At 36.3% G+C, this 27932-nt stretch overlaps 3 protein-coding genes across 4 annotated transcripts; all 3 read left to right on the top strand.

The window, feature by feature from the left end:
• Positions 1–181: 181 nt before the first annotated feature.
• LOC18428760 (ARM repeat superfamily protein) lies at positions 182–12751 on the top strand. 2 transcript variants are annotated; one of them, XR_016048113.1, is made up of 10 exons: positions 182–464; positions 1332–1682; positions 1821–2039; positions 6089–6738; positions 7410–7506; positions 7616–7669; positions 7753–7844; positions 9880–10090; positions 11387–11664; positions 12155–12751. XR_016048113.1 is itself a non-coding variant. In XM_006838060.4 (10 exons), the coding sequence occupies exons 1-10, from the start codon at positions 201–203 to the stop codon at positions 12509–12511; spliced, it is 2553 nt and encodes an 850-aa protein (XP_006838123.1). In that variant the 5' UTR covers positions 182–200; the 3' UTR covers positions 12512–12751. The 2 variants fall into 2 exon arrangements, 1 of the variants encoding a protein (XP_006838123.1); XM_006838060.4 differs by having other exon boundaries at positions 9900–10090.
• Positions 12752–13746: 995 nt separating this feature from the next.
• LOC105420239 (small polypeptide DEVIL 4-like) lies at positions 13747–15219 on the top strand. Its single transcript, XM_020663976.2, has one exon. It carries the CDS (start codon positions 14923–14925, stop codon positions 15049–15051), a length of 129 nt encoding a protein of 42 aa, XP_020519635.1. The 5' UTR covers positions 13747–14922; the 3' UTR covers positions 15052–15219.
• Positions 15220–22987: 7768 nt separating this feature from the next.
• Positions 22988–25233, top strand: LOC18428762 (transcription factor SRM1). Its single transcript, XM_006838061.4, has 2 exons — positions 22988–23640; positions 24528–25233. Exons 1-2 carry the CDS (start codon positions 23258–23260, stop codon positions 24961–24963), a joined length of 819 nt encoding a protein of 272 aa, XP_006838124.1. The 5' UTR covers positions 22988–23257; the 3' UTR covers positions 24964–25233.
• The last annotated feature ends 2699 nt before the right edge of the window (positions 25234–27932 follow it).

Genomic DNA, 27932 nt, shown 5'->3' with positions numbered 1-27932 from the left:
ATGCATGGAACCTGAGGGAGTAAAGGGACAGTAGACTCCATCAGGAGCTTAGTATCTTTTGGCACCCTCGAAGCGTTTGGAGCTCCCATACACAGGACGTGTGTATTACAAATTGCACTTTTGCAGTATATTCGCCCACACATGGACCTCCATAAAATAAAAAAATCGAGAAGCCACGCTTGGACTGAACAAACGCCGCAATGGCCCCCTTCTGCAACCACCACACTCATCTTACTTATTCTTTCCACCCACCATTTCCAAACCCTAACCCTCACCTTACTTCCTCACAGATACGCTTCTCAGTCCTTTCCAGAGCTCATTTTCCTTATAGGAAGCGGCTCTCTACTGACACTGTACACCAACAGCGGCATGGGAAAAGAAAAGGATATATCTTTGCTCAGAACTTTAATGAATTTGCTAGAGATGGAGGAACTACTGAGACTTCTCAACCTCCATTATCCTCAGTGAGTAACTTGTGAAATTCCATCATTTGGGTTGTCTTTCTTTTCTGATTTTCTCTATTTGGATTCTATTTGCTCCATACGCATTTTCTTTGAGCTCTTCATTGGTCTGTATGTTTGGGTTTTTCTGTTTTTTGTGGTTTTTCTCTCTCTTTGAAGTCGAATTCCCTCCATTGCCTCATTTTCTCTGTGCTCCTAATTCGTATATATTTACTTGCGATTTTTGGTTTTTCTGGGTCTTCTAACTTTGGATTTTATTTCCTCATGTCCCCGTTTTCTGTGAGCTCTTCTCTGGTAGTTCTATGGCTTGTGGGTTTATTGATTCGTTAGTTTATTGATTGAGGAAAAGAGCTTCTAGTTTCATGATTGTTCAGATAAGAAGGTGTCAAGATACTTCAAAACATGGGGTCTTTTATTTCCTGAATTAAACCTTGATTAGTGAAGTGAAATTTTTGTGGTGTTTTGTTAATTGATTCTTATGAAACCATTATTGTTCCTGCAATTTCTGTCTCTTGGAGTTTAAGAGACAAAACCATTGGTTTCTTCATCCGAATGGCTCTGAATTCTATCTTTTTTATTGTAGTAATTGGGAGTACTTCACCAAGATGGTATTATCATGGATTCTCTATAACTGTGATATGAAGTAGTCAATATGTTTCCAATATCTATAATGGCTTCTTGGCTTGAATAGGTTTACTGAACTTCTGTGACAAAACTCCATCACTTGAAATGAAAACTTTGGTATCATGATATTATTCTTTTCATTCCTCAATTATATCTTTTAATCACATTTCTTCTTATAAATAACACCGTTTGGCCACATTTCTTCCCATTGGCAACAAATGATACCATTTATTGTTTGAATTTCAGGATACAGATACATTTAGGAGCAGGAAAGGTAATGTCGAGGACGGTTATGTTGGTTTATTTATTCGGATGCTTGGGATGGACAATGATCCTCTAGATAGAGAACAGGCCATTAATGCTTTGTGGAGATATTCACAAGGGGGAAAGGAGAGCATTGATGAGATTGTGAAATTCCCTGGTTGCGTTAACCTCACGATTATCCTTCTGAAATCTGATCATGGCTCTGTGAGTGAAGCAGCAGCAGGACTTTTAAGAACCATATCTTCTGTCAATATATACAGAGCTTCAGTTGCAGAAGCAGGAGCAATAGAAGAAATAAATGGTCTCCTTAGTAGGCCCAATCTTCCTGGAGAGGTATTCATGAGCCATGGAATATTGGGCGTTCCAATTTTGTCAATTTTAATATATTGGCTGTTGATAAAAAATGGTGCATTGACTGTTTATTATATGATGTTCGTTACATATTGTTGCCATATTGGTTATTTGGTGCAGGTTAAGGAACAATGTGTATGCACTTTATGGAATTTATCTGTTGATGAGAAGATCAGGGTGAAGATGGCAAAAGTTGATTTTCTTCTTCCAAAACTTGTTAGGTTTCTTGGTGACGAGGATATCAAAGTTAGGGAGGCAGCAGGAGGTGTATTAGCAAATCTAGCCCTAAGTCCATCTAGTCATGAAATTATGGTAGAGGCTGGTGTCATTCCCAAGCTGGTGAGTGCTTAATCATAAATACTTTTCTTCACGGGTATAAATCCATAACTATTGCTTTTAAAAACTTGTCAAAAAACAAATCATGCATTAATAGATTTCTCATTGCACTGTTAAGAAATTTCTAGTTGCACATTTCTTCAAAAAAAACAAAAATGCTAGTGGCACACTTCATGAATAATCAAGTTCAGGTGGAGCTCTCCTGTGAAGGGACCTACTCACTGTATAATGGTGACATCTTTCTCTCCAATTGGAAAAGGGATTGTTGGATTGCATATTGTATGATTGTCCATCACATATACATAATAATAGCAAATAGGTTATAGATAATTGTACTCAAGGTTTTAAAAAACGCTGTTGGGGGGAGGGGGGGGGTCTGGGGTGCCCAGCGCTTAGGCAGCCGCCTGGACCCTCAAGCGCCCAGAGATGTGAGATATACACATATATGCATATATGTTCGTTTGGTATATTCCTATATATATTTTGTTAAATATGTATATTTATGCATTTATATTTAATCTTGGTAACTTTTTATATAAATATATGCATGTGAATGTTGAAACACGTTCAAATCACTAAAAATTTGCTTCTTTGAATAGCTAAAATAGTGGGGGCAAAAAAAAGAAACCCTAGTACATAGCGTATTAGTGATTTAGTTTCCGTAGTTCATAAACCATATCTGTAATGCATAATTTGTACTGTTGTACTCATAGACTCCAAATCTCCAATGAGACTAAATGACCAATATAAAATGATGTTATACAATAGATGCGATACAAATGAAAAAAAGAGGAGATACTTTAATTATTCACTGTTTTGGACGTTTTATCTTCAATTTTTTGGTTGTCTAGCAAGCTCAAAATCACCCTAAAAGTCTTCTAAGAACCTCATTTAGACCCTAAAATTGATTGCAATAAGATATGGTAAGGTTTTGAATGATTCTATTAATTTCTTGAAATTTTCTTGATTTTTAAAAATTTTGGGTGTTTCTAGGGCATAGGACAAGTTTTTTTTTTTTTTCTTCTAATTTGGGGTGTTAGAATATTCCCTTTTCATGGAACAAAATGACCCAAATGGCCCACAAAAAAAAATTCTCCCTCCTCTTTTATGTAATAAAAAGAGCTTAATTGTGTAGAAATAATCCATTCAAACTTGGCCTAAACCTTCCCCACTGAATTTGCTTCCCATATGGCATGAATGCCCTTTAGTACATTTATTTTATTACTCTATTCCATTAGAAAAGTTCAACATCTCAGAGAAAATGCATGCTAGTCTCCAAGGCGGAATGCTCTTTCATAAGCCATTGAGTCAGGTTATAATACAAGGTATGGAGAATTTTCCTGCCTCAATGCAAATACCCACCCTTGAGTCCTCGCTTGCTTCCTGTAAAGAACATGGATCTGCATTTCCTTGGACCATATAGGCGGTCATCAGGACAGAAATAGTTAAAAAATCTTATAGTTGATTTGCCTCTATCTAAGTGACTGCTTCATGTAATTGCCAATTCCTCCTTTATGGGATCATCATGGATTCATATATTTATTGACAATTGGATTTCTCAATTGTTTTTTGAAGCTTTAGGAAAGGTCTAATAAGGGTGAGGACCTTAAGCTTTCTCTTAACCCATCCATAGCCTGGGTAAAGGATGTGGGTCGTGTTAGATAGGCAGCGCATAAAATCTAGCCACATCTTATCATGAACCCTAAGCCAACCCCAAATAATTGGGATAAGGCTTGAATGATGATGATGATTTTGAAGCTTTTTCAAGTTTTGGAAGATTTCATCATTGTTTTTAATCATGTAAAGCCAAGTTGTTGAATGTCTTGCACTGTGATGATTAGCAGTTCCTGGTATGCTTGGCACCTATGGAGAAGATTCCTCCAAGTTGTTAATAATAAACATTAACCCTATCATGATTGTACCAGATTTTTCATGCGATAATGTGCACACCCAATAAGATTTTGATATAAGTCCCAATAGTTTGAAGTTACCATGGCCCTCAGAAGCTTGTTATTTTCATTTGCGAAAACCATGGAGATAATATAGGGGATGCAATTAAGAAGGGGATTTGTCCTTTCAGTTTGGAAATCCCAACAAGGGTGAACTTTTGATGTTCATGTTCTGCAGGAACATTAAAAGATAACTTCTATATTGATTTGGATTTTTTTTGGAGGAGATAGTTTTGAAGTGGCTCCTCTAAAGTAAGAATTGATTTGCAGCTCCATAACCGCTCCAAATTCCATAGATCTAGTGTCCATTCAAATGGACTCATACATCTGATTCTGAGAGGCAAAAAATTTGCATCATTTTTGGAGCTCATAATATTCTTTTTTGAGAAGATCGTTTTGGATTGGAGGAAACTGATTTGGAATTTCTTCCTGTCCCTCACCTACTCAAAAATGGTTTTTGAGGTGGGGGAACATCAACTTAGTGCTCTTCTAGGAACATTTAAAATTTTCCTATCAAAGAAATACTTGCTAAAATTTTGGTAAGTTTGGTCATCATCATCATCGTCATCCTCCTCCGAGCATTATCTCAACTATTTGGGGTCAGCCACATGAATCATGTTCTGCCATTCTGCTCTATCAAGGGCTATACCTTTAGTTAGACCATAGCGCATCGCTTATAGGGAATACCCTAGCACGAGCATATAACATTGGGTCAACATACATGATAAGGACGTGGCAAAAGTTTTCACTGGCTGCCAACCTAACACAACCCTCATCCTTTCTCATCTGGACTTAGGGCTTGCCATGCCAGAGTTATTTTGGTAAGTTAAGTAACTTGTGTTAAATGCATACTTTTCCATTTTGATATAACTTAATCTAAAAGGTGATATGGGTAAAGTGACATTTTAGTTTAATAATAAAATTTGCCTTTCACAGCAACCAGTGATGGTGACACTTGCTTCATATGTTGAACTTTTCAATTCTATTTTACAATCAAAACAAGCAATGTAATTATCATACTTTTATTTTGGTATCATATCTTTACCAACATATTTGTTTTCAACTAAAATAAAAATTTTGTTTTCTAAAAAATAATATAATAATGTAAATGTTAAATTTTGGTTTCCCAATAGAGAAGAGCTTACGGATATTATTTTTCTTGAAAATAAATGGAAACGACTCTTGAGATAATATTGCTGTAAAACTCTCAGTTGTTAATAACCCGATATCTCTGTTTTTCAAAAAAAAAGAAAAAAAAAGAAGAAGAAAAAGAAAACATGATATTTCTATTTGTTATCAAGCACCGTAGAATTTAAAAGCCATGAATTAATTATGATATTGTTGTCCTTCTAGTCTTCATAGCTAGGAGAACTAGCTCCCATTGACATACGCAAGTTCATATTACCTCTCTAGCAGATGAATATGATGCTTACTTGAGAGGACCCTGGTCATTTGCTTGACCATCAAGTGATGAAATAACATTTATTTTCACTATTCTCAATTTCGTCCCTGCATATCAGTTTATGGACATTGGCAGCGGGTTTATCTAGTAGAGCACTTACAGACCTGTGAATTGAATATTGTGGAGCTATCTCTATTGTGTTTCTCCTTTGAGCTTCATATTTTTTATAACTTTTAGTGAACTTAATAGATGGCTATGAAATTTTGAATCAATGGTCAATGAAATCATTGTGTTGCAGCTAAGACAGCAACATAGTTGTTGGGTTTCACATGGTAGAGGACCATGGACTAAATATTCTCATGTTTAAGCCTTATAAAAGGGCATGTAGCTCCAACCTTGGATCTAATGGCTCTGGAGCTTTGGGGCATGAACAGAAAAATGAGTGCATGACTACATATTGTTTTTAGTTTTACCAATTAAGTCATGAGTCCTCAAAACATTTCTGGCTATAAACTTCTGTTTCTTATATTTCAACGCAAGTGATTCAAATAATTGTTTCTCTTTACCAGAAAGAGATATTATTGTTTTTGCTTCATAATTGAATTATTTCATTAATATTAAATTCCATTGTATACTTGTAATAGTTCTCCTTTTTAATATGTTTTTTCCATGAAGTTTGTTGATGCCGGTGTTATTTGCAGGCAGAGATCTTAAAAAACAAAGAAGAAGAATCAAAGACCATTAAAAAGGAAGCAAGGAATGTATTGCTGGAACTGGCTAACGATGAATACTACAGAATACTTATTGTAGAAGAAGGATTTGTCCTTGTCCCAATTGTTGGGGCAGATGCCTATAAGTCCTTTAGTTCTCCTTCTCATTCTTGGCCTACTTTACCAGATGGAACCGAGATCAAAAGGGATCCTTCAACCCCTTCCAAATATGGTGCGGGGGAACTTTTATTGGGTCTCAATATTAAAGATAAAAACATCAATTTAGAAGAAGGAAAGGTGGATGCTATAGTGGGGCGGTCCCAGCAGCAATTCCTTGCACGAATTGGTGCTATAGAAATGGAAGAGGGAATAAAACTTGATCCTGGAGCAGCTCCACATCCGCGATTCACTCTTTTGCCATGGAGGGATGGGGTTGCTCGCTTGGTTTTGATACTTGGGCTTGAAGATGTGTCAGTTATCGAAAAAGCTGCACACTCAATTGCTGTTTCTTGTATCAATGAGCACATTAGGCTTTTGTTCAAAGAAGCAGGAGCAATAAAACGCTTGGTATGCTTGCTAGCTCATGATAATGATGCTGTTAGATTTGCTTCAGCTCATGCATTGGATAGGCTCTCTATCAGGTAATGTTTGTTCTTTTGAATATATTAGGTAATACAAAATAATATTTGTTTGGGGGAGATATAGGATTATGGAAAACCATACTCCCTTGATGTGGCCATTGCCTATGAATTGATGGATGGTTATGAAAGAGTGTGGGACCTACCATTGGGGTTACGTTCATCGTTTCATTGGACAGTGATGACCCCAATGTATGACAGTTTTATATGGTCCATTAATTTTTATAGTTTCCCCTGTTTTTTTTTAAAATCATGTGGTTTGGATTAATTACCTTTTATATATTGTGCACATTAGTAGTGTTTGAAAGTGTGATTGTATTCTGATTTCATTTAATCTGTAATAGATTAGTGCAAAAATTTATTAGGCTTCATTTGCCAATTTCCCCCTTTTATTCAATTAACCCTGCACTTTGTTGTAAATAGTATAAGTAGAAAAGAGAATACCTCATAAGCTTTTTTCTTTTGTATTGTAAAGCACAGGATGGGATTGGTGTTTACAATACTGCCCATCTGTAAAAGGTTGCTGGGAAATTGTGGTCCATTGACCACCAACACATTCTTAACCATATTGGGCTTTTACTGCATTAAAACCCTTTTTGAAATGCACTATTGGTCTCTGACAATAATCTCTATAACTTATTGCTCACGCTATGCTGTCTTTGGTTGTGGAACAGTTATAATGTTTCCCGGATAATTGAATCACATGGTGTTGTGGATCCTCTGTTGGATATTTTAAAGGACGTAAATACATCGCAAAGTCTTATTGAGAAGGTTTTAATCCACTGTGGTTCTCCCTCAGAATTGGGCTGTGTATTGTTGGCATGATTGTCGTACTTTTCAATTTGTGCTGACTTGAGAGGAAATGTAATTGCAAATGCAGGCTATGAGCATACTCTCTTGGATTTCCAATCCTGATGAAGAAATGATGAATACAGTGAGTGAAATGTTTATAGATTTCTGTCTTTTTTGGTGTTTATTAAGTGCATTTTGTGATCGTAAATTGGTTAACTCTTTCAGATTCAAGGTTCTCTGGACCAAAGTTCTGAGTTCATAGCTGGACTAGAAGGAGCTTTAAGTGAACCATCAGAATTGAAAGAAACCACCACTAGGTTTGTATTTTTGAGTCTTAGCAAAGCTTGGCATTATTGTTTGTTCCCAATCCTTGTAGAGTTTAGGATTAAGTCCACAGACTTTGAAATAGCAAGTATGCTGATCAAGTGAATTGTATGTAAGAAAATTGTTTTTATTGTCATTTCCTAGTTAACCACTTATAGAAACATTCTTGGACTTCCTACTGATGAACTTAGAAGCTTCATAGGCATGTGCTGTAAATTCTAAGTTGAAGAATACTCTTTCCAAGGGACTATGAGACAAACAATAGGCCTTTGGGTCATTATTATCTATTGACAAGTTGGACAGATGGACTAGCGGGACTCACCATTGAGCTTGTGCCTAATTTAGGTGGGCTCCCTATCTCTCCATCGCCATTATCATCAAACAGTGCTGATCCCAATAAAATATTAATTTTCTGTTGCCCATGAATGTTATATTTCATCAAACAATGGTGACCTCTATAGAATATTATGATTACTTTCCAAACTTAAGTTGATAAACTAGTTGTAATTCGCCCTCCTTGGATAGATAACGGCAGTGTTACCCTGACACTTCGGGTTTTCTTTTGTATCACTTGTCGAGTGTCAAGACACTTTGACACAGGACTGACGTGCGCCCTGTACTTGTCAGGAAATATTTGTTGTGGGCACTTTGTATCAACACGGTAAATAGATTTGTCTCAACAATAGATGCACCGTATCCCAATAAAGGGGGGACAAGTTCTTTTCCTTTTCGTTCATGGGTTTTGAGTCCATGACATTTTATTTTGGCGTTAAAGATATTAAGCACTCCGCCTTCTGCTGCACTTCTGACTTGCAACCTACAAATATAATATATATCCTAGACAAAAAGTAAGAGATAAGTTACCCGTGAATCACACAGGATTCCTAAGACAAACATCATTAATTGAACATACTTATTTTAGTGTAGCACTTCTGGCATGGGATTCCCAAGAAAATTGAACACCGTTATTTTAGTCATATGAGAGTCGAAAATAAAAAAACACAACCAAATTTTCCATATGTTTATCCTATTCATATGTTATTATCATGTGCTAATATTTTCTCTCATGCTATATCAAAGAAATATGGTTCTACAAAAACTAAGATGTTAGCATAGTCCCGTGGGGGCTGAAAGTACCTTTTTTTTTTAAAATTTAAATATGGTTTATAATCTATTTTTTTAAATAACAATTACTCTCTAAGAGATTTGAGCTTTGTACTGATAAATGTACATCTATAAATAATGCTATAAACAATATTTCAGAGAGATTGAAGCTAGAAGAAGCAAGAGAGAGTGGTTGGATTTCCCCTCCCCCTCTTCCTTTAGGCAGATGGATATTCCATCGAATTCTGGGGGCAAAGAAAATACATTTTCTCTAATGAAAAATGGCTCTCTGCCCATGCATAAGTAAGAATATCATTAAGTAGAATTTCGGTCTTTAATACCAAAAAAAAAAAGAAGAAAAGAAAAAGAGACCCTGGGCCTTTATCTCATCATCATCAGAACAAAAAAAAAAAAAGAGTTTGGCTGTTGCTACAAAGAAATGTTTTAAACCAGGACTCACTCTGGGACTCAGCGAGTGCTGTGGTGAGACAGCTTGGGCAGTCCATACTGAACTTGCCAAGAAATGTTTTAAAACCAGGACTCACTCCAGGACTCAGCGAGTGCTGTGGCGAGACAGCTTGGACAGTCCATACTGAACTTGCCAAGTCCTGCTTATTCAACAAAATAAGAAAATTAAAAAATAAGGAAATATCATAAAATATTGTGAAAACTATATACAAAATGAAACTTGATGAAAAGTTAATTCCCATATGTACATAGGGGTGCTTCCTTATGTTTGGCATACACTTCGACCAAACTGTAGTTCAAAAATAAAACTCATTTGAGTCCAAGATTTTTAATGTCATATTTGTTGAATGTATGCTTTGGATTTGATGAGGATAAGAGAATGTGTTTATTTGCAGACTTGGTAGAAGTATTTTGGTTAATAAATTTTTATTCTATCCTTTTGAATTTTATTTGCAGACTTGGTTGCTATTTTGTAGGGAAAAGATTTTAAAATCTGGTGTTATTCCTCACATTATTGAAACTATGAAGTCATCAACTCCAGCCTTGCAACAGAAAGCTGCTTGTATTCTTGAGAACATAGCAATTAATGAACATTATGCAACTGCAATCACTGGAGAGGGAGTTGCTTCTGGGCTGGAACATTGTTTTCGACTAAAATGCAAAGATGGTATGTGGGATATACATATCTTGTTGTATAAAGTATTACATACTCCAATTACTATGACTTGTAGTTAGAGATTAATTTTGCCCAGGCTTACATCCTGTAAGCCCCAGAGTTGTTAATATGCAGCCATTACCTGCTGCAAGGGACAATGGATAGAGTGGTTGAATACCATATGCCACAGTTTATTAGACTGAAATGCATTCTCCATTGTGCTTGGCATTGGTTTACTGGGTCTGTTTTTCCATTATAGGGGTCTATCCTTGAGTGTAATGGATCTATATTGGTCCCTCATTGTGTTAGTACATTAATATGATATAAAGGAAAGAAGGAATTCTCCAAAATTGTGATGTTATGTAGTGGCATTTTAGTGAATTATGTACGTAGAGTTGTCTCGTTGAGTGTTATTCAGCTAAATCTGAAGTCTGAGTATTTGCCTCAAGTAAATTGCAACATAGTTGCATGGCATGTCATTTCTTATATGCCTCTTGCATCATTTGTTTGTTTTGACTTGGTTTCATACTTTTCCTATAAGGATGCTCTCAGATCCTCTTACACATACAAAAACATAAATGCCTAAACAAGTATGTAGCATGAAGCACCAACCTAGATAGTCTACTCATTCTCAATATTGTTTTAAGAGTGACCACAACCATAACTTGGTTTAGATTGCGGACTACAGGTGACTAGAGCAAAATATGCATATCTATTCAGAGAGAAGCGGAAACTATCTTCTTTATATATCATACTTGATGTTCTTGTTTGCTTATGGACAAGAAACTTCATTTAGCTTTCATCAACTAATTAAGGCTTTGGATTATTTACCCCAAGAAAAAAACTAATTAAGGCTTTGGACTTCAAGATTCATCAAAGTTTCCCCCAATTTCATTTCCTTAGCCATCCATCAACCACAAACTCTCTTTTGTTAACCATAATAGGATATGCCATGAGGCTTCCTTTGCTAGTGGGGTCAATTCCCTTCTCTTACATTCTCAGTGGAGCACATCATCATCAATAGTGCAGCAGAAAAGACGGCATGAGATCTCTTTCCTACTGTAAAACACAGGCTGGGAACAGTGTTTCCTATCCCTGCCAAATTGTAAAGGTAGGCAAGCTGTGGTCTATTAACAACCAACACATTCTTAAACATATTGAATCTCCATTGCATGGAACTCCTTACCAAATGCAGTATAAGTACATGCTTTACATTGCATTTCTACCTTCCTATTTTGTTGCACGATCAATCTCATCAATTATCTATCATGGCTCTCTTTACAAAGAACACTATTTTTTTACGGTCAGAAAATGAAGAGAATGAAGTGATTCAGCGAGAGTTGGATGCCATAGAAGCCGAAGAAGTTGGGCTGGCTGTTAGTGCAGCCTCACGACTTTTGACAAGGTTATTGGCCTTTGAAGAATGCTGCCAAGCCATCGATTCCACACACTTCTTTCACATTCTTTGTCGAGTACTCAAATCTAACATCCCTCTTCGCGCAAAAGACTGGGTTGCAGCATGTCTTATAAAGCTTGAAACATTGGCTGGGCCCAGTGGGAATCTCGATTGCCCCATTGACATGGAGGTACTCTCTCTCTCTCTATTCTTTCTATTTCTAAACCATAGGAGGTAAGATCAATTCATAAACATACTATATAATTCAATGGATAACTCATTGGGCTCATGAACATCCTGATGAAATGATGGGAGCCGCCATTCTTGTGATGCCCTGCTGTGGTGGGTTCCACACTCTTAATCGCTCTCTGTCAGATTATTATAACCCCCTGGAGGCTTCCACACGCATGCACATGCGCACACACACACACATACACACACATATATATATATACACCTTTGTATCTCAGAAATTGAGATCTCAGAAGGAATTGAAGTTAAATGAACATTATTGTGTTGTTATTTGTTTGTTTGCTTGTTTATTTCTCGTTGTTGTTGGTTTCTTCCCATTATGTTACATGTACAACCCACTCATCTGTACTTGAAGATTATAATGCTCCTGTATTTACAAAACACAGTGATAACAATGATGCTCATACGTGTACCATCTATATTGACAGGTCACCCTTCACGAGACGATCCCTAGATTAGTTGAAGAGATGAGGAGTTCTTTCTCCTCGGAACTGCAAGAGGCGGCTGTGGTGGAACTCAACCAGATAATCTCTCGAGGAGTGGCAGACTATGCAAGGCAGGTTGCTGCTCGTGGGGGTATATTCCCATTGGTCAAGCTAATTGATCAAGGTAGTGAGAGGGCTCGAAATGCTGGCTTGGCCATCTTGTATAACTTGAGCATGGACAGTGAGAACCATGCTGCCATAATGGCTGCTGGGTCAGTTCCGGTACTGCGAAGGATAGTTTTATCAGAGAGGCCTCAATGGACTCGAGCACTCCATTTACTGCAGACCTTACCTACTTAATGGGCTCTTCTTTGGTCATTTTCAGACATCACATGGGTTTTTGACGATTCAATACGAGAAACATGCGTACATGAGCAAGATTGTATCGTTGTAAATTGAAGATTCGTTTGTAATGATAATTATACAAGAGGAAAGAATGGGCAAATAGAGAAGCATTTTGTAAGGACACCCCTCTTTAAGCAAAGAGTGAATGGTTGGTTTGCTCTGATAAGAAAAATAAAGAAAAATATATTTTTTACATTTCCATGTTTTACTTTGTAAGCATGAAAAGGACGGAGACAAATTGGAAATAACTGCTAATTGAGGACAGAGAGTGAGCTTTGCTTGTTGATTCTACGATCACTTTGTGTGAGAGAGAGAAACTGCAATTTGAGAAGAGAAGATCACTGTGTGTGCGAGAGAGAGAAACTGCAATTTGAGAAGAGAAATTGCGCTTTGCTAGATGCTTCATTACTCTATAAATGTATAAACTGAAATCAGAGAGAGAGAGAGAGAGTGTTAATTTTAAGAAGAGAGATTGCGCTTTGCTAGATGCTTCTATCGCTCCACTTGAGAGAGAACCGGTGTCAGCGTAGAGAGAGAGCGGCATCCCACACCCGGTTTTGTTTGATAGATGTGGAAAATGGTGAGAGGATCTGCTAACTTTTTATGCGACGTACAGCCCCTACCTTATCATCAATCCCTCACATCTTCGCTGTCCCCCACCTCTCTCTCTCATCAAAACAATCTCTCTCTCTCTCATCTTCAAAACAATCTCACTCTCAATATCTCTAATTTAAACAAGCTCTCTCTAAAAAGAAGCATGTTCCTCACACCTTTACCCCTCTCTCTAGAAACATACACCCTGTCTCTCTCTAGAAGCATGTAGTTATTCCTCTCTCCCATTTAATTGCTTAATATTTAAGAAAAAGAACTGGTATTATCCTTTTGAGAATGGCGATAGTATTGTCGAGTTTTATGGCAAGATCTCTGACTCAATTTTTACGAATGGGTAGGCTCAAATCCCCATTGACTTCACCACTTTTTTATGAGATCTCTGATTCAATTCTCACGAAAGGGTAGAAGTTCAAATCTCCATTGACTTGTCACTTTTACTTATCAAAAAAACAAAAAAGAAAGAAAGAAGAACTTGAGTTTAATTGAAAAAAAAAGAAAGAAGAACTCGAGCTTAATTGAATAAAAAAAAAGGAAAAAAAAAAAACTCGACGTAATTGATCAGCTCTTGACAATTTGTAACGTTGTCTCCTGTATCCAAAAGGTAATGGCCGCGCTTTTTTGGAAATCAATTACCGTCCCAAAGAGGTTAAAAAAGAACAATAATAGGGGCCCTCTTCCCGCTGGCTCAACCAAAAAAAAAAAGAGTACATGATATCTTAGGTCCATGCACAAGGACCCATTGCCTTCCCACCGAGCAATAAGACTTGGGCAATGTCGCCTACCTCTTGGCGGTGCTCCCTCACTTATTATTTTACTATTATATCCTCCTGACATTTCGTCTTTAGGGTGGCAATGGACTTGGACCCGACTCAGGTCCTAACTTGTGTCTGGGTATGGGTTAAATATTTAGACCTAGTGGGTCAGTTCCACGTCCAAAACTTGGATCCGAATACCATCCGGTTGGACCGGACTTGTACTAGTAAACTGTTGGAAATAAAATGTTTTAAGCTCTATTCATTTAAGTGTATTAACGATCGTATACAACAGGAGCTCGTAGTTATCTTTAACAACAAATCAGACGGCTTGAAATTTAATGATCGGTGATTGTGAACTTATCGCTAAAAATATAGGTATATGATAGTAAAAAAATGGAAAACTCATAATGAAGGTGGACCTGATTGATTGGACAGATCCAAGACCGGATGGGTAGAGGCATGGATCCAACTTTTAGACCCGACGGATCGGGTCCGTGTCCCGCCATTGCCACACCTATTCACTCACCACTCCACGTCATAAAACACAGTATCTCTCTCTCCAGACGATTACTTGGTTCTAGGATCACCCAGCAAAAGAAACCGTGGTTGGTTGTGCTCCCCTTCTCTCTCTATATGTGTTGAGGCTCCTATCATCTATCAAAGATGACTGAGTATTGGGTTCTTTCTGTACGTGTATAGTGGGAAGCAGGGTGGGTACAGTTGCGGGATGTAGAGGAGGCCAGAGCCAGCTCTCCCTTGTCTTCTTCTTCCTCTCTCTCTCTCTCTCTCTCTCTGATTGACGAGTGTGTTAGTGGTAGAGACGCTCCTCTTGCCTGCGCTTTACTCGACCACTGCCTCTTCCATGTCCTCCCACTCTCTCTATATAACCCTTTAAATTGAACCCCATTTCAAGGCTAAGAACCACGAAATCAGAAGCCATTGGAGGAGGAGAAAGAAGTCTATTTCTCTAGTTTTTAGAGAGAGAAAGAGTGAAGTGTTATGAAGATGGAGGCTCATCAGATGCCAAAGAGAAGGTGGTCGAGCAGGGGAGGAGTTTTGAGAGAGCAGAGGGCCAGGCTCTACATCATCAGGAGATGTGTTGTCATGCTCATCTGCTACCATGACTGAAAACTCTCTCTCACTCTCAACCTAATCCTCCTCCTCCTTGCTTCTAGATTCCCGGCGTACCATTATTTTTACCCACAATTTTTTAATTCATGAAATACTCAATCACTTTTGGTCTGACCCTAATAAAGTGGGGATTTGTGCAGCCCATTGCATTGGGCACCACAGTCAGTCTGGCTTATTTTTCATGACCTTAAGTACGTACAATCCTCAAGCATCTTTCTACTTCCATTGTTTTCACTTTGTGTCTCTACCCTTATGCACATAATATATACGTTAAGAGCTCTTTTCTTAAATTCAGCTCTTTTCTGTAAATTCAATGGACCTAGCTTTTTATGTATCCCCAAAAGAGCATATAATTTATCTCTTTGATTTTGATGGAATGGCGGCAGGTGAGCCATCAATCAATGATATGCATTAATTGTGGCTCGATAAATAAAAAGAGAGTATGTGTATACACTAGACAAGAAAACAAATGTGTCTGTATTTGTCTACACACGTATGTATGTGTGTCGAAAAAAGAGAGAGGAACAAACCAAGCGCATCCACAAGGACAAGTAGAGAGAGAGAGGAACAAACCAAGGGCATACTGCCTATACCATTGAAATCTTGGATGCCATGAGCCTTAGGATACCCTTATGAAACCTAAGAAAATGTTGGTGATATCTTGGATGCCATAAGACATGAGCCTTAGAGTATGATATTCTTATGAAACCTAGCCAGCCTTAGAGTGATGGTAAGAGGGAAATGCAATTGTATTTAAAGACTTAGGGCAAGGGTCTAGGGTTCCTCTACTTTTGTATATATATATGAAAATGCTGAGATTAGCTCACTAACTCATATGAGCATATATGTTCATGTGAGCCCAGTGACTTACAGTAGAGTTTCTTCAACAAATTTATGCACACATACACATATATGCATGCTTTCTTTTTTATTATAATATCAAGTTATAAAATCAAGTTAAAAGAATTTTATTTTTTGTTGAATTCTTATACTTCTAAATGTCATGCACATGCATGCACATAATAGCTTTTATAATATAAAGATTGAAGTATTTATTAAATACCAAACCGTTTGAAAGTTGTATCACTTGTTTTCAAAACTATTGTAACAAATAATAAAATTTGTTTAATTTTTCTTTTTAATTATAACAACTTCTCAATATTATTGTAGTTAAACTTTTCTTATTATCTAAGAGGTGATTCATGATTAATCAAATTTTGATTAATAGATCTCTTTGAACATCAAATATCAAACAAGCTTGAGTAAGAGAAAAATAAAATTTTATGCATTACACTAGGTTGGAAACATTGGAAAGATGGGCAATTTTGAAAAAATAAAAAACGCCACGGGTGGGTGGTATTCCCATAATTTTTACAAAAAAATTCCATCTCCATAATAAAAGGGTTCAAAATATCATCTATTTTTATAAAACATGCAATTTGAAAATTTTCATCTTTGAGGTCGACCTCTATATTCAAGAGGTCACATGTGCAAAATTTGGGCGTATCTCTTGAATGTATTCATGCCTATCATCAAAGCTTATCATTATTTATCTCTCTAAAATTGTGTACTCACTTTCTAAAAAATATTAAAAATGAATAAATCTAGTGAAATTATGTGGGTTGCATAAATGAGTTGCACATAAAAAATGAATAAAGCTATCACGTAAATAATTGCGTAAATATATAATGTAGAGAATATGTAAATGCAATGTACATTCACACAACCAATCACAAATATACCACGTAAAAATATATTGATATGACAATAAACGATCATGAACCATAAAATCATGAAAAATCAAAAACTCAAAAATAACGGAAGTAGCAAAGATATGCATTGTTAGATTTATTGAAGAAACAATTAATTAAAAGACATTAATCCTTTTTACTTTTCTCTTTTTCTATTTTTGCTGGATGTTTATTTTCACTAAATAATTCCACAAAAATAGGAAAATAAAGAACCATGCACCTACGGCGTTATTAATATGACATACATAAGGAATAATAAAAATCATCATTATCATAGCTTTTTTCCAATTTAATTGGGGTTGACTACATGAATTCTAGTCCGCCATTCTACTCTATTAAAGGATAAAGAATAATAAATATTTAAAAAAATTATGAAAAACATTTTTCAATGCACTAATCATACAAAGTGCAAGCGTTAAAACTCAAACAATGATCAACAATATATGAGAAAAATGAAATTAAACAATCTACATAGGCCCTTAATCATGTATATAAACCATAGAACTCATCAAGTCATATGGCTTGTATAAAATTCTATGAAATTTTTTTTTTTTTTAAAAAAAAAGTGTACCTCCTGAGAATTGAGGGAAAATAATCTAAAGACAGAAAAGTAAAAACATTGACTTTAAGGTATGCACGCTTAAGCCTTAAATAAATTCAAATAACCTCTACTGCAAAGAGACTATTCAACAAAAACAAAACCTCTACTGCAACATGTACCTGGTTCTAAAAAATATTCGAGAAAATCTCTATGCCATACATATCTGATTATAGGAAATACTAAAAAAAAAAAACTCTACTGCAAAGAGATTATTCAGCAAAGAATGCAAAGATAGAGAATATTCAGCGAAGAGTACCTCTACTGCAAAGTTCTAGAAAAAATTGGAGGATCTATGCACGTCTCTCTCTCTTGGTGATGAAACTCTCTCTCTCTCTCTCTTAAATCTCTCTCTATCTCCATCTTTATTTGTATTCTCTCCATAACAAAATCTTTTTGATAATATTGGAGATTTACTTTCTATTTCTTTCTTTTTTTAAATTTGTTCTCTTTATCTCCACAATTTTCTCTTCATATTTCTCCTTCTAAAATCTCTCCCCATCTCTATCTTTATCTCTATTACACGCTTCTCTCACATTTAATGGAAAATGTAATGGTTTCTATTGCCATTATATCAAGGAAGATATAGGCTACACCTGGAAAAAGCTTTTTAAATATGTTTTCTAATATTTTTCCATTTAAGTATATCAAGAAGAGATAAAAAAAAATGATATTGTGATATGGGTTGTTTCCATTCGTCAAAACAAATGTGGATTGTTTTTAATATTTTTAGGATCCCATCTTATTTTCACGTGCCAATCTCTTCCTAAAGATTTGGACAAATACTCTCTCACTATATTAACTCTACGTACCTATCTCTTTCTCTAAAACTTTGGGGAGAAAGGCTAGGTTAGGAAACATCAATCAAGCCACGTAGCTATTTTAATTGGCTTCCTAAAATTTTCATTCTTAAGAAAATGCATACTCTCTCTCTTTCACACTCTCTCTACACTTAAATATACCTTAAATATAGTATGTTTAGCTATTACGTTCTATAGAATTAGGATCCTTTCTTATTTTCATGACAGGTGTCCATCTCTTTCAATGCACTATGAGATATTGGTATTTTTGGGTACAGATATCTCACCAAGCAAAGTACTATAAATTTGGTATTTTCAAAACCAATCTCACTAAGTTGCCTTGTGAGGTATAGTTATTTTTAGTGCCAATGTCTCACGGGAGTGTGACATTTCACAACATTTCATAAGATATTGGCATTTTAAGACTCAAGACATAGGTGGTTAGAGTGGTAGATGTCACAACATGACTTCTTAAGTTTTATGCTTTTCATGAGCAGATGATCCTTTCCCTACTGCTCTCTCAAAAAAGAAAAAACCCTCACTTTATGTATACTGGTGCTTTGGAACACAAATATCTCATTAAGCAACTATAAGCGCCAATATTTTTGAAGACTGATTTTAGGAATACTACCTACATGGGATATTTGTATTTATAGGTACTAAAATCTCATAGTATATTTGGACTGAGATATTTGGTATTCAAAGATACTAATGTCCCACATAAGTAGTAATTCTATAAACAATTTTTAGTTAATATATATACTGTTGTTTACTTCTTATGATCGAAGTAAGAAGCCCTTTCAAAATTTGCTCAACATAAATAAGAAGTTGAAAACCAATTCTGTAGAAAAAACAAGATGTTAAAGAATGATAGGAGAGGAGAGTATATGTCTGATGAGTTTGAGAAGTTTTGTAATGTATAGGGCATTATACACAAAATCTGAATTCTTTACACACCCCAACAAAATGGCCTTGCTGAACTGACTAACCCTTGTTACATGATTATTCCCTCCAATGTTGATTACTGTCTTTGGGATGAAGCCATATTGGTTACAAATTATGTGTTCAACCATATCCATTCGAAATATTTCTCTATGTATGCAGGGTTCTTAATCTCAATTGCTTCAAAAGTTCAATTCCTATTACTCCAAAAAAAAAAAAAAAGAAAGTGAAGAAGAAGAAGATTAGAGTTGTGTTGCATATGTTTTCATTGTGCCTCAGTCAAGATCTAGGCCCTAAACCACTAATTACGTTGAGAGAGAGAAAGTGGAGTCCTTGGGGTGAAGCCATATTGTTATAACTTATGTGATAGAGAGTAAGTTTTTGGGGTGAAGCCAATATTGGTTTCGAATTGTGCGCTAGAATACTGGAACTCAATTAATCGGCCGGTCCAATGATTGTGACATTGGACTAGGCTAAATTTTATGGCGGTCCTACAATAATAACATTGACCTGCTCCAAATTTTCCCTAAACCTTAGATCACGGCCCTGTTATTTGAGAAAACAAAAAAATAAAACTGGTATGATGTTGGTAACATGGGACAAAATGGCAAACTTGAAAAAAATAATTGCAGAGATAATCCTCAGTATAATTTTTGCTAAAAATAGATCTTTCAGTATTTTCCTATTAATTTTTGTGTCCAAATATAAATTGTTCTAATTTAAAATGGGAAGATTTTTATATAAGATTGCAACCTTAAATGTAGAATACGGTGCACCTCAAAAATCATGGGAAAAAGTTGTTTTGATGTTGGAAAAACTTCTAATTGATCATCTCGACATCGAGATATATGAATATAAAAACAAAAAGAAAATTTAAGTCCAAAAAATAGTGCACCTTGCAACACATTATCTAGATTGTCCATTTTCAAGATTTTCTTATGTTTATAAATCTACTTGAAGCATTTTTTTGGTTTAAAATTTTATAATTAAAGATAAAAATAGATCATTTGAAGCTTTTTTTGAGTTTAAAATTTAGAAAAATATCTCGATACCCCCTATTTGTAGGTTTCATTTCGCAATAGACCCAAGATTTTAAAAGATATATTAGGGCATAAAAATTGTAGATTTTATTTGTTCCAACCCCTTCTACTTTAAACTTGTATTTTTACCCCAAATAAGTCTAAAAGACATGCCTTTTTTAAAAGTCATCATCCCAAAGTTATCTATCTTTCTCTCTCCCCACACCCCTTCTCTCTGTTTCCATGTTTCCCATCTCTACCCCTCACTCTCTCCTCTTGCTCCTCTTCTCTCTCTCCATCTTTTCCATCTCTACCCCTCACTCTCTCTACACTATTTTATTTTTATTTTTATTCTGTAAACTATTTTGACATTAAATTTTGGACGTCCAATCCTCTATTAAACTAGCACTAGTGAAAAATATAAAAAAGATATTTTCAATAAAATAAAATAACCAAAATACCGCTGAAAATTTATATTTTATCAAAAAAATTATTTTTAATATTTTTTATAGGTGCGCTCCAATGAGGAGATAGCATGTAGTAAATTTCATATTCATACAATTTGTATAAAAAAAACTAAAAATAAAATACTTTGAGATGTCAGATCTAAGATCAAACGATGAATAGCTCTCTTGATCAAAATTAGAGAGCTGGATGGTAAGGGAAGCATAGTTCTTCTATATTGTAGGGGAAGTATAGAAACTTTTCCCGGTATAATTTATATTATAGGGGAAGTATAGAAACTTTTCCTGATATATAAATGAAGAGAGAAGAGATTGAGTTTAGAAAGAGCATGTATTTCTCACAATTTTTTAGGTTAAAAAATAGGTTTAAAGTGGCCAGAATAAAAAGCCAGCTTTTCGATAGTATGCCAATCTCCCTCTCCTTGATCGCGCTCTCTTTCCTGTTTCTCCCTCTCCTTGATCACGCTCTCTTTCCTCTTTCTTCCTCTCCTTGATCGCGCTCTCTTTCCTCTTTCTTTCGTCGGGAAGAGGAAAGACCAAGCTCGTAGCAGTCTCCCTCTCCTAGATCGCGCTCTCTTTCCTCTTTCTTTCGCCTGGGAGAGGAAAGACCACCAAGCTCGTAGCAGTTTTATCTTGTTCTTGATTCAATGTGGAGACAAGTTCGGTTCGTTATACCTGACTCATTTAAGAAGAAGGGTTGGAAGATATTTTTTGAAAGCTTGGGTTTATTAAGAAATAAAATTTAAAAATAAGGAATATGGATATATTTTCTCTTAAAATTTTATAATTAAATATAAAAATAGATTCTCAAGCCATCCTTTTGAAACATTGGATTTATTAAGAAATAAAATCTAAAAATAGAAGATATGGAGATATTTTCTCTTAAAATTTTATAATTAAAGTTAAAATGGATTCTCACGCCGTCCTAATAAATTTTTACTTCAAAATTACATCTATGTTAAAATTTGGAGGTGAGGCCTGCTTAAGGATGAAACCTTAATACAAAAATACATCCTTTAAAATGTGTTTTAGGTCATAAATTGATGCAAATAAAATTAGAGTTTATTTATTTTTAATTAGGGATAGGAAGAGATAAGCTAAGGGGATCTTGAATATGGGATGGTTTATCTTTTTAGTTAAGGGAATAACATATAGATAAGGTAAGATCTTTTGAATTAGGAAATAATAGGTGGTAGTTTCTTTTAGCCTTAGAAAGGCTAATGTTGAAGTTAGAAAGAGATAAAATTGGGATGGCACGTGAGGGAGAGAAAAAGTACGAGAAAAAATATAGAGGAGAGATAAAACAGGGAAAGTACATAGAAGAAAAAGAATTATATTAATGGGTCTTTTTTTTTTCCTTGTAATGTTTATTTAAAGGGAGATTTAACTTCTTTTGTAAAGCAAAGAACAGTAATTGAGTATTATTATCTCGTTGGGGGGTAAATTCCCTTGCATACTCGACTCTGAGAGGTATGAATTTTCATCTTTTGTTTTTTTTTTTATTGTAATTATTTTTACTTCTTGCATCGTAAATTTTTTGATTTTCATTAATTTTTTTCAATCTGCATCATAAATTACTTGTCTAGATTTCTAAATGGGGTTGAAGTAATGGTAGTAGCACAACATGAGTCTAGTATCGAGCAAAAAAATAAAAAATTACAGAGCAATGCACCCTCTTTTCTGCGTTGGGAAGCCTAGTATCGCATCCGCTGTGTTTCTTTCCTGCCTAATGATTAGAGGAGCCATATTCTTTAGAGAGAGAAGTAAATAGGAGAGAGGAGTACTATTCTTTTTAGAGAGAGAAGTAAATCGGAGAGAGAAGGGGGCAACGTTACTGTTTTTTTTTGAACGGTAACGCTCCTGTTCTCAACTTTTGTACTGGTGCTGCATCAAATCAAAGTAAATGGCCTTTGTTTTACCTGCTGCCATGGGGCCCGGGTGGAGAGAGAAAGTCATTCTTTCATGAAGAGAGAGAAAGAGAGATTCTTTTACTTTGTTTTTGGAGGTGAGAGAGATTCTACCCCTTTTTTGTTTGAAGGCCGTGGTGACGGAAAAATACAAAGAAGGGAAGAGAGGGGATGGAAAAAAAGGAGTAATGGCGAAGGGGCCACGTCTCTCCGCCCTTTGAGGAGGGGCCACTCTTCTTTCGCCATTGCTTCCTGTCCTCACCATTTCCTCTCTCTCTCTCTCTCCATGATTGTGAGTGAAGCTAGTGAGAGAGCATGTCACGAGATGGAGATGACATTTCACAGTATCTTCTCTCTCTCTCTCTCTCTCTGTGATATGGACAGGAGAAATGGATTGGGTTTCGTGAGAAGTGGATATTTTTAAAGACTGGCTCTGTCTCTCTCTCTCATATGGGTTGAAGAACTGGAATAGTTTTTGTGAGAGGAGGAGAATAATGAACCTGTAGTGGTCTCTCTCTCCCCCCATTATTGCTCTGATACGAGATGAGGAATTGAATTTGGTTTTCTTACAAGTGGATGATTGTGATGAAATCGACTCTCTCGCTCTTTTCTGATATGGGTTGAAGGAAATTTTGAGTAGGTCCTATAAGAAGTGGATAATAGTGAAGATACAGTGCTCTCCCCTCTCTCTAATGAAGAAGCAGTGGGAAAATAATGAATAAATGGTGGGTGGTTGGAGTAGAGAGGAGGAGAAGACCTTTGAAAGAGGACTTGCAGAGTACTCAGAGGACACCATACATAGATGGGAAAAGATTGCTCAAACGCTTCCTGGGAAAACCGTGGAAGAGGTGAAGAAGCATTACGATCTCTTGATCGAAGATGTGAATTCGATAGAGAGTGGAAAGGTGCCAATCCCCTGTTATGCTTCTGATGATTTTACTGAGCTTCGAGCTTTTGAGAATGGAGGGGTGGCGAAGAAAGGGGCACTCAGTGGTGGCTCTCTGTATTCGAATTTCATGGGGGAGACAAATGGGTTGCCCAAGGGAGCTTCGAAAGCTGAGCAGGAGAGGAAAAAAGGCACCCCTTGGACAGAGGAGGAGCACAGGTACTCTCTCTCTTTTAAATGGTATTCTCTCTCTGTCTCAATTCTGTCTGGTTTAGTGCAGCTACTGTAATGATGTTCTTTAGGATTCGGCTTAGTGGTAGACATATCACGAAGAAGTTAAAGGGTTTGAACTCTTGAAGTTTGTCTCGAAAGCCAACCCGCTAGGCCCCGGCTCAGTGGCTAGGCCCCGGCTCAGTGGTAGACATATTAGTTTTGGGTGAGGGAATTCAAGAGTTTGAACCAGCGAGGATTATCCAACGTTTCGCGAACAATAGCGTCTTATATTTACCAAAAACAAAAATCTAAAAGGGTGTTTAGAAGCGGTCTTTCTTTCTAATTTGATGGAATTCAGCTTCAGTTTTCAATCCTCTAGATCTCGTTGTGTACAATGTGGATTCCATTGAATAACATCCCAATTCCAGTGATTTAAAATCGTCAGTCTGACTCAGAATCTCCCTAGTTGGATCTAGGTCCCGAGTTATACTATTCCGATTTTTAAATTGCTGCATAATTCAGCCCAATCTTTCACATTTTTCTAAAATCTCGTCTTCAGAAACATGGGTCTCACTTGCCCATCTGCCTTACATTCCCACTCATGTCTCTATGTTCTATGATAAACAACAGCCCACCTCCCCATCTCTCTCTGCAATTCCTTGCCTCAAAAACATTGTTCTATTCACTTTCATAGATTCATTTGCCCATCACTCTAACAATTCACCTTCAAAACATGGGCCTTCAAGAGTCCAGTTAAGCCTCAAGTTTTCCTCAAAACAAGGGCCTTTAACTCACTATGGAGAGTCCAGTTAAGCCTCAAAGTTTTCTCCATCTCTTTTAAAAAGCATATAGTTCTTCTTCAATCTACATTAACTTCATGTTTTTGCACACAGGCTCTTTCTGCTTGGCCTTGACAAATTTGGAAAGGGAGATTGGAGAAGCATATCAAGAAACTATGTGATAACGAGAACTCCAACCCAAGTTGCTAGCCATGCCCAAAAATACTTTATAAGGCTCAATTCCATGAATAGAGATAGGAGGAGATCGAGCATACACGATATAACCAGTGTGAACACAAGTGGTGTATCTTCGCCACATGGTCCTATCACGGGCCAGAGTGGATCATCAATTGGGACAACGAATAAGCATCCATTGCACAATTCAGGTGTGGTGCGTGGCGGAGCGTCAATGATGGGTGGTCATTATCCACATATAGTTCCGGCGGCAGTCGGGACCCCTGTTATCATACCTCCACCGCCTGGCTATGGTGCACCCCCGTACATCGTTCCGGTGGCATACCCAGTGCCCCCTAATATGATGCATCAGTGATCTTTCTTTCTCATACTCCTTTGCTCACACTCTCTTTGTGGAATTTTAGAACTATGCATTGAGTTATAGGCCATGTGGAGTTACAGGACAATGCAATTAGAACTGGTTTAAAGGACATTCATTGAGCAGTTAATTATTTCCCTTGTGAAAAGCTAACAAATAAAAAAGGGTTTAGATACCCTTCAAAATGTTTCTTTTGTAGGGGATTATGAATTTTTATCAATGAAAATTTCTCCTTCATTTAAGTGAAAGGAGGTAGTTGAAATGAAATTGAATTGGAATTTCAACAACTCAAATTGGATAGCTAAGGTAGCTCTAGTGGTCCTGACCATTTGAATTTATTTTCTGCTCTCTGTTGTCTTATTCAGTGTTCCAATCATGCTTTTGTTACTGACCTCAGTTTGGCCTTTCAGTTGCTGATAAGGCACCAATTTGAACTTTACCTCTTTGCTAGGGGCCAAAAGGCTTGAGAAATGGGAGCACTAGTGGGCTTTAATGATTGTAAAGGTCCCGACTATGGTGAAAATTGGTCCATATGATCACATTTGTGTAGTAAAATCCTAAGAAATCAATATACTCCTGTCCATAAAGTCCCAAGTGAAAAAATTTTCTGCACCTGGGGGAGTAAAATGTATGTTTACTCCTCCATTCTTGGGTGAAATGCAGCTAGGAGAATTTTAGGAACCCATTGGGATGCGACCTGCTCAACCTAGTAAAAAATAGAGAAGTTCGGTGCATATTCTACCTTTACCCAAAGAGCTTGTCTATAAAGAGACCATTTATCTTTTGTACATAGATGTGACAATTATTCCCACTCATTAGATTTCAGATTTGATGGGCTTGGGGTGAGTCACACATTTTGAGAATATTTTTTTTTGAAACTTCGTGTCTATTAAAAGACACTCTTACCACTACCTATTTTGAAATTTAAGGAACAATAATAATTGTGACCTCCACGTAAAAAAGATAAATGGTCTTGTTGTAGACAATCCTTTACCAAAAAATTAGAACATCCTATGAATAAATAGAGCAGTCAGATATTCACATTTAGGAGACCCCTTTCTTGTTGAACTAGCAAAAGACATAAAGCTTTTTATTTCTCGCTAAACTACTATGCGTAGGAGACCCCTTTCTCCAAAAGCCTTTGATTTGTATATAATATCTCACATAGTTTTGTTTTCTACAGATTAATCTTCATACCTGAAGCCAGCTCAAACCATTTTAAGAAAAGCCAAAGATTCCTCATCTAAGACTCCTGAGTGTCGTAAAATATGATTGTGTTCTCCGCATACTAGAGGTGGCTAATGACATGGCCCTTAGGGGAGACTTTAAAACCCGAAATTAGGCCCTTCTTAATAAACAGAAGAGTGCATTTTCGCAGAGCAATCACCTCACAAGGGTGAAGATAAGGGCTTCTCCTTGACTAATGTCTCTAGAAGCCTCTAGAAGCCCTAAACAAAACCAAAACTTTTTGCCATTAATGAGACCTAAACAATGTGTAGAAGATAAACAACCATAAATCAAAATTCTCCACCTTGATCTAAAGCCCATAAAACTTCACCTTGATCTAAAGCCCATAAAACCATCATATAGCAGTCCCAAACAAAGCCCATAAAACCATCATATAGCAGTCCCAGACAACACTGTCCTAAGCTAGCTTCTTCGAAATCTAGCTTACAGAAAATCCCTAGTAAAGTATCCTTCTTCCTTGAGTAAATGCATTGTTAAGCAAGAAAGATAGATTCTATAATTTGCCTTTAGCTTGAGGTTGACAAATAAGAGAATGAGGGACATTGGGATGCTTATTAGCAAGAACATTGGCTATTATTTTGTGAAGGCTTCCAAGGAAGCTGATAGGTCTAATGTCTCTTAAGCTTTCAATTGTGCTTCTCTTAGGTATTAAAGCCAAGAAGGTTGAATTCATAGCCTAACTGATCTTTCCTCTTGAGTGAAATTCAATAAGAATGTTGAAAGCATCTTCTTCAAGGAGTTCCCAACAGTAATGGAAGAAATTCATGGTGAACTCATGTGGTCCTGGAGCCTTTCCCCCCACAAGACCAAATACTACAAATTTGGCCTCTTCCATAGTGAATGGTATTTCCAAACAGGAGGCCAGATCGAGGGCTAACCTTTTGAAAGGAACTTAAGAAATGTGAAGATAAGGTATTTTAATGTATGTGAATTCTTCATTGCAATGTATAGTTGCAATCAACATTAGGACAATTAAGGCCTTGTAAGGAATTTGCTCTTTTTTTTGACATTTGCGGTTTTATGGAAGAATTTGGTTTTTCTATTACCCTCTTAAAGCCCTGGAATTCTGGATCTTTGTTTCCAACAAATTTCTTCCTTTAACAAGCTTTCTTGTAAAGATGCATTCAGTTGTATCTTAAGGCCTTTTTTAGTATATATTAGCCCCCCATTCCGTTGTTCAAAATCATCCAATTGTCGTAAATGTACTAGGGTTGAATTTATAGCCTCAAAATTGGTATAGAGGGTATCATGATGCCACTACTTGATTTTATACTTTAGGAGTTGAAGCTTTTTAAGGTGGCTATGTCCTTCCCAACCCAAGCCATGAGTAGTTGCCCAATGGTTTCAAACAATATTGTGGAGGATCTTTTCTCTCAGCCACATATTTTTTAATCTAAATGAACTAGGGCCAAAATAAGTTTCTTCTGTAATCCTCAGGAGAGAAGTGTGGTCTGAAGAGGCTGTAGAAAACAATGTTATTAGATTTGTTTCGGAGTCTTCTACGGTTTGGTGAGAAAAATGAAACAATTTGGTGCTTTTTCGATTCGAGAAAAGACTTTGGACTTTTAAAAATTTAATATAAATAATTAGATATTTATATATATAAATAAGGTCCGGTTTGTATAGAGCATAGGCTCTAAATAATCAAATTAGAGCCTACCTTCAAATAGTGTCGATAAATAGGGTTTTAATTTTGGAAATCTTTGTGATAGTCTTAA

Source organism: Amborella trichopoda, chromosome 13, assembly GCF_054954075.1.
Source record: "Amborella trichopoda isolate Santa Cruz 75 chromosome 13, AtrichopodaSantaCruz75HAP2 v2.0, whole genome shotgun sequence".
Lineage (NCBI taxonomy): Eukaryota > Viridiplantae > Streptophyta > Magnoliopsida > Amborellales > Amborellaceae > Amborella > Amborella trichopoda.
This window is presented reverse-complemented; position numbering and strand designations above follow the sequence as displayed.

Bases quoted from the DNA above. Each gene is read 5' to 3' on its own strand.
- LOC18428762 (XM_006838061.4), top strand. From the start codon at position 23,258: ATGGTGGGTGGTTGGAGTAGAGAGGAGGAGAAGACCTTTGAAAGAGGA. The intron at 23,641-24,527 runs GTACTCTCTCTC...TTTTGCACACAG, and splicing joins TGGACAGAGGAGGAGCACAG to GCTCTTTCTGCTTGGCCTTG.
- LOC18428760 (XM_006838060.4), top strand. From the start codon at position 201: ATGGCCCCCTTCTGCAACCACCACACTCATCTTACTTATTCTTTCCAC. The intron at 1,683-1,820 runs GTATTCATGAGC...TATTTGGTGCAG, and splicing joins GGCCCAATCTTCCTGGAGAG to GTTAAGGAACAATGTGTATG. The intron at 6,739-7,409 runs GTAATGTTTGTT...GTTGTGGAACAG, and splicing joins TTGGATAGGCTCTCTATCAG to TTATAATGTTTCCCGGATAA.
- LOC105420239 (XM_020663976.2), top strand. From the start codon at position 14,923: ATGAAGATGGAGGCTCATCAGATGCCAAAGAGAAGGTGGTCGAGCAGG.